We start from the raw sequence: 6426 nt of genomic DNA, 5'->3' as shown, positions 1-6426 counted from the left end.
CCACAACATACAGGTTCTTAAATAAAAAATACTCCTGGTCGTCACATGGTCAATTATTGTAACTATTGATAGTTTAATTTAAATGTCACTCTTTACAAATTAACTCATAATGCTTATTTTAGAGTTCGTATTTAGGGTCACCCTCGCAGTGGGAACATTGTGTGCTGGCTGAGTTTCTGGGGACGATATTATCGGACGGACTGACCGTGGAATATTCGCCATTCGTTAAAATCACGTTTATATTACAGTACGCAGTTACATACACGTAATTAAAATCACGTGTGCTTTGAAGACGCCGACTGGAGACTTAGTTTGTATCAAAGTATCGAGTTTGTATTTGCTACAACATGGCGGCACCCGTAGCTGCGCTCTCGTCTTCAAACTGACCAGTGTTTTGGACAGAGGTTGGTAACGTTAACGTCTAACTAACGTTTAATGACGGACATATGTATGAGCTTGAACAGTTCCGTTTTTTTGAGGTGAATAATATATAATAGTGTCTTTCTGTCTTTGCTGTAGACGATGTTCCTTTCAGCTCGCCGCCTCTCCAAAGTGCTGCAGCTCACCCTGGCGGTAATCAAACCAGATGCTGTAGCTCATCCTGTCATAGTAGAGGTGAGCTCGCGTGCATCTCTCAAAGACTGTTTCCTCACTTAGTTAGGCACACTAGTTTAGCAGTTGTATCCATATTCTCTACTTTAAAAGGGCTGTTGATGTCACGTTGTCAAGTGAACACAATATGGAGACAGCATAAACAAAACAACAAAACACTTAATATAAACATGACCCATGTTGTCCAATTAGTTGATGAATCTACATTGCATACACATGTACATTTCTTGAACTTCATTTTGAATTATTTTAAAGTAATTCCCCATACAATTCCACAATTTGACTTCACAAACTGAAATAAAGTGTGAATAGTATTAAGTGTAGACTCTTTTTAGATTTTTAGATTGCTGAACCAAGTGTCTTTCTCTTTTTATTCATGCATTGTTTTAGCCTGGCCTGTTCATTGACATGGTGTAAACCAGCTGTACTCTTAACTTCAATCCAAACCATAAAGAAGAAAGAAAGCGGTGTCTAATATTAAAATATTCCATCAGTGACAGGTCCCTTTTTAAAGCCTGTTGTCATCTTAATAGAGAGGAGGAGAACGACCTTTTTGTATTTTGGAAGGAATCTGCACACAGTGCCCTGTATGTAGTTTTGATCCAAACATATTTAGTATAGTTTAGCGATCATCAGCTGCAGTGCAGCAAAACAAGGTAAACAACTTTTTTTTCTCCCTTTTCTTTCAGGCTCTTCACCAGAGAATCCTGGACAACAATTTTGTGATTGTCAGATCTAAAGATGTTGTGTGGAGGAGACGGGACTCTGAGAGCTTTTATGCTGAACATTCAGGTGTGTGGAGACAACAAATGTATTTAAAAGAACAAAGTGATTCCACACATTATATGAAAAAGGGTTAAAGCTTTTACTTTCTTTTGTTTGCTTCTCAGGGCGATTCTTCTACCAAAGGCTTGTTGAATTCATGTCAAGGTAAGCTACCATACTTGTACGTTTCCCAAACCGTGACGAACGAAAGAATTACTTTGGATAAATGTTGTGTTCTGTCTGATGGGAGAAACACTCGTACCACACAAACCCACAGGGCTGACGTCAAGTGACTGACGGCTGCTCCAATTTCACGCTCAGCAAGACACCAACGAATCATTTTCTGAAACCTCACAACAGGAGTTTCAATTATCAGTGGACAAAAGCCCCTCGAGCAATTTTCTCTCCGCTCACAATAGCTCCACACGGATCTCTGGATTTCAAAAGGTGCTCGTAATCACGTCGCCGCTTTCGTGTCCTCGCAGCAGTCGATCGGTAGTTTCCACAACGGCCTTTTCTCTGGATGCATTCGGAGTTATTGGGGACATCCTCAGCGTGTGAGCCATGTCGAGTTCCAAACGGCCCCAGCCGGCATTGTTCAGCTGAAACCGATAAACTGACGTGTATTCATGCCACACAGAGCAGTTTATGGTTTTGCAAAGACTTTGTTATTCTTCCCCCGCAGTGGTCCGATGCGAGCTTACGTTTTAGCCAGAGAGGACGCCATCCATCACTGGAGAGCACTGATGGGGCCGACCAAAGTGTTCCAAGCCAGATACACCTCGCCCGCTACCATCAGGGCTCAGTTTGGACTCACGGACACACGAAACACAACTCACGGCTCAGGTAGGAAGTACGTTGAGTGTCGTGTGTTTACATATGCGAGTATGTAACACGTTTACAGCATGTTCTACAGCCATGCTTTATCAGGTGGGCTGTCCCGTCACATACAGGTTCACAGGTTTTCACATTTTCCTTTTTTCTCTCTAGATTCTGTTGAGTCGGCACAAAGAGAAATCCGTTTCTTCTTCCCGGACTTCTGCGCGGAGGAGTGGATGGAGAAGGAGGAGCCATCGTTTCGATCAGGACGGATACATTACGACCTTAAAAAACAGATTCACACACTTTCGACGCATAGCTGACCCCAGAACTGCCGTCACGGTCTCTAAACCCCAAAGGACCGCTCGGAAACTCTGCAATCGTTAGTCGATGGCGCGTACAAAAAACGCAAGCTCCCAGAAAGGATGCCACAATTTGACATGCTGTACAGATATAATGTCTAATGTCTGATGATCCCAGAAAGTGCATGTTATTTGTGCCAATTTGTTCATTCCATGTTTTTGTCAGTAAAACCGACTTTTCCTTGAACATATGAAGTCATTTACAAGGACCAGACATGTTTTTGTTAAATTTATTGTCATTAGAAAACACGAACGACCATATAAGAAAATGTAACACTGTATTGTACAAAACGACACGACGTAGAAAGACAATGCTTCACATTGTCTTCACAAACTGCTTTCCGGGCTTCACTGTAAATAGTGCAATCGTCACAATCAATTTCAGTTTCCTGAGCCATTTAGCTTGTAGCACAGCAGCAACTACATGTAATGTTTCGGTGTCAAAGAACAAAGCTATATGCGCAGCTTGTGAATGTTCACTAATGTGAAATAATACTGAAATAATGTATTTACACGTATATATTTAATCCTCAAAAGCATCGTGAAATAGCAATGAGAAGGCTTTTTAGATTCTAGGTCACTTGAGAAATTTGAAATGTGCTTACAAGTGGTTTCCTGTCTTCTGTGATAAACTACGAATTCTTCATTTAGTTTTGGTCTGATACTGTTTGTACTGTCAAATGTCAGGTTCTGTGTTTTCTCTGACTCATCTACAGTTTCAGTATGTTCTGCAGTACAGCAAGACATTGTTGCAACAGGCACCATAGAAGTACATTTTTACTGTATTGAGAATTTTGTTTTTAAGAGAATGATGATGTTTTCAATATGACGATCAAACTCGTAGAGTTCCTTGTGCTTTCATCAGTTCCCTTGTTTCACAGTCTTCTTCCTACAGTCTCTCCTGCACTCAAGTGTTGTGTGTCGCCGCCTGTTTGAGGCTTTCCACGGGTTTCATCACCTCGTAGGTGGTGAGGGACTTCTTCACCTTCCCGTTCTTGTCCACCTGATGGATGCTCTGCGTCACCGTGATGGTCACTTGCTTGGTCGACATCCGATTGTCCTGCCATTTCGTCTGACGAGGCGGAATGAAAGAAGGGATATTATAAAAGACAACGCTACGTTTGCTGAGACTGCAGATTGTGTTCTTAAGTGTGTTCATGCATTTAAGCACAGAGGGCGTGTGCTAAAATGATGACAATGTTAGGAAGGCTGCAGCTATAGTCATTATTGATCAATCAGGTTATATTATATATCAAAACTGGTGCTGTTTACTTTTCTGACAATTGACTATTTATTTCACAAATTGTTTCAGCTCTAACTGTAACGTATGAGCAGAACATGAAAACAAATGATTTGATCCTCCCCATCTCTGAGCTACAACAGGTCTCCCACTGCTAATTACTTAATGTACAAAAGGAGTCTTACAATCTCTTCAGTGTGTAGAACACTCCTGCGCTGCACTGTGGTGCCCGATGACGGCGACTCCGCCTCACTGGGTGGAGAGCCCAGTATTGCAGGGGGGCTGCCGGGCTTCACGTCGTTCAGACTGGCTTCAGACACGGCCGAACAGACCGTGAGGTAAGCCTGAGCCGGGAGAGGGAGGCCGTCCTCAAAGAAATCTGGAACTGGAACGAAACAAACCCTCAGCTTGGTCTTATCCTGGATGTTAAAGGTGAATGAACCTTCAGCATGGACGTCCTGTTACGTGTTTTTAAGCAAGGTTCTGTCCCCTAGAGGTGAATAAAGCTCATAAATGTTTGAGCTAAGATGGTTTTAAAATGTATTTTTACATAAACTAGCTGTAAACAAAGGTAGGGAGATCCAGACAACATTCTAATCAACCCAATCAGATAAAAATGATTTTAGCAGAAAAACTAATGAAATGCATAAAACATTATTGGAGTTAAATCTAAGTTATCTAGACACCGTATTGTACAACAATTCTTAAGAATGACTTAAAAACCAGATAGCACATGGGAGGATATAATATGAACTATGTTGACTATATTAGGTGAACTATTTCTGCGATTATCCTCATAGTCTGGAAATATGAATTCAAATGCTGAAACATTTTTCCGATTCATTTGGCCAATTCCGGATCTGTTTTATCTCTGCAGAATGGAAGACAGAATTTGTCTTCACAATTACATCAAGGCTCCTGTATCTGTTGCCATGAGAGCCAAGTCCCGTCTCAGCACAGTGGCTTTTGATGTTGCCTATTATGTCCATTTACACATTCATTTCCCCTTGGCTTGGCTTCAAAGAAAAACACACGCGCAATTAGGAGCACAGAAGAAGAGCAGTAGAATTAAAGTCAGATCCATCTGTTTCTAGGCTATATGTGATGACTAGCTGAACCCTAAAAGAACACATTCCAAATGTTTGGTCTGCCACACGTCCTTGTGTCATACATAACCCTTAATTATCTACGCATGAGGCTCGCCACGACCGTTTTTTCAACTTCAATTAAATATTCCTTGCTTCTTGTTTGAATTGGTCGTTCAAAGCGTCAAAAGGGAAACTGTGTTACACATGCAGGTTTTCATATCAACGGAAAGATAAGATTGAATTTGCGAATACACCGTGCTCTGTGGTGGTAACCTAATTAAGTACTAATTCATACAACCATGAATGCATTATTTATTTCTTCAGCAGTTAAATTACTGCCCGTTCCTGTCAGGAAACCAATTAAGTATTCATTCATCCGGCCACTCGACCGTAATTCAATCTTCATACCAGGGCTGATTGTTTTCTCCGAAGCGAAGCCGGCCTCAGAGTTATCAGAAGGGATGCTCTGGATGGACGACAGGGGGATATCAGTGTCCGTGCTGGTCAGCCACGTCGACTCCGTCTCTTTGGTCCAGCTCTCCAGGTATCGAGGCTCCAGAGCATCGGTCCTGCTCCCCCCACAGCCCATAGCTCTGCCTCAGGGCACCCTCACTTCCAGCTGGACTTTTCTTCAGAGCGGAAATAAAGGAACACCAGATTTACACTTGATTCTAATTTAACGATTGGAAGCATGTGATACCAACTGAGTGAACTGAAACGTTGTCCCACTAGACAGAAAGATTCATGATGACTATTTATTTGAACCTAACATAACACGCTGAGTGATATAAATAAATTAGAACTACATAAATTAGACGAATAGGTCTATTATCGATTATTGTTATTTGGGGTCAATTAGACCTGCAGTTACATCTCTTCAAAAACAAAATACACTAATTCTTGGTTTTGGAGCAGTAGTGCTGCGTCAACACCAATCACAGAGACAGAACTTAATAAATATCCATTGTATTTAGCCATGTTTCACAGCTGAGGTCTCTAATAGATAAACAATCAATGATGAAAATACTGTAATCATTAGTTGCAGGCCTAAAACAAATACTGCTATGTTCCAATTCTGTACATTTGACCAGGCAATTTTGTATACAACCAACACAAACAAACACATACTTACAGCACAGCACACAGCTGTGGGGAAAACCTGGCATCCTCTCAAGATCAGGCTTCAGTGACTTCTTTCCTTCAAAGAGTAGGTTGAGTGGTCCCCTTTTGTCCCTCAATCTCGTTTACAGTTCTCCACCTGCACCTGAAAGCACCATCTTCCTAATCAAACGCTCATCAAAACCAGCTAGTCACCTGTGAGAAACGAAGACAGGGAGGGAGACTGTAGAAGTGGGGAAAATGTATTCCGGTGCGTGTTTTTATAACATTTTCTACAGTCAATTTATTTGACAACTCTGGCCCTCTATAATTAAAGCTCTGTGCTGCCTAATACACAAAGAGAACTGAATTGCTGTCCCCTGGAGATGAGTCACCAAAACTTTTGTGTATGGCCTTGATGTGCAGCCTACATGCTGTATTG

General features: G+C 41.6%; 2 protein-coding genes across 2 annotated transcripts; one reads left to right on the top strand and one right to left on the bottom strand.

Moving 5' to 3' along the window:
- Positions 1 to 220: 220 nt before the first annotated feature.
- nme6 (NME/NM23 nucleoside diphosphate kinase 6) lies at positions 221 to 3128 on the top strand. The gene is made up of 6 exons (XM_079179906.1): positions 221 to 404; positions 520 to 615; positions 1302 to 1404; positions 1503 to 1542; positions 2063 to 2223; positions 2368 to 3128. Exons 2-6 carry the CDS (start codon positions 523 to 525, stop codon positions 2517 to 2519), a joined length of 549 nt encoding a protein of 182 aa, XP_079036032.1. The 5' UTR covers positions 221 to 404; positions 520 to 522; the 3' UTR covers positions 2520 to 3128.
- A 337-nt stretch (positions 3129 to 3465) lies between these two features.
- baalcb (BAALC binder of MAP3K1 and KLF4 b) lies at positions 3466 to 5485 on the bottom strand (the record flags this gene model as incomplete). The annotated part of the gene is made up of 3 exons (XM_079180410.1): positions 5295 to 5485; positions 3984 to 4183; positions 3466 to 3630 (listed from the first exon to the last, which is right to left on the bottom strand). Exons 1-3 carry the CDS (start codon positions 5473 to 5475, stop codon positions 3466 to 3468), a joined length of 546 nt encoding a protein of 181 aa, XP_079036536.1. The 5' UTR covers positions 5476 to 5485.
- Positions 5486 to 6426: the final 941 nt, after the last annotated feature.

The sequence above is a fragment of the Pholis gunnellus genome (assembly GCF_910591455.1).
Source record: "Pholis gunnellus genome assembly, chromosome: 19".
Taxonomy (NCBI): Eukaryota; Metazoa; Chordata; class Actinopteri; order Perciformes; family Pholidae; genus Pholis; species Pholis gunnellus.
Note: the sequence above shows the minus strand (reverse complement) of the source record. Positions and strands in the feature narration are given on the sequence as shown.

Bases quoted from the DNA above. Each gene is read 5' to 3' on its own strand.
- nme6 (XM_079179906.1), top strand. From the start codon at position 523: ATGTTCCTTTCAGCTCGCCGCCTCTCCAAAGTGCTGCAGCTCACCCTG. The intron at 616-1,301 runs GTGAGCTCGCGT...CTTTTCTTTCAG, and splicing joins CTCATCCTGTCATAGTAGAG to GCTCTTCACCAGAGAATCCT. The intron at 1,405-1,502 runs GTGTGTGGAGAC...TTTGCTTCTCAG, and splicing joins CTTTTATGCTGAACATTCAG to GGCGATTCTTCTACCAAAGG.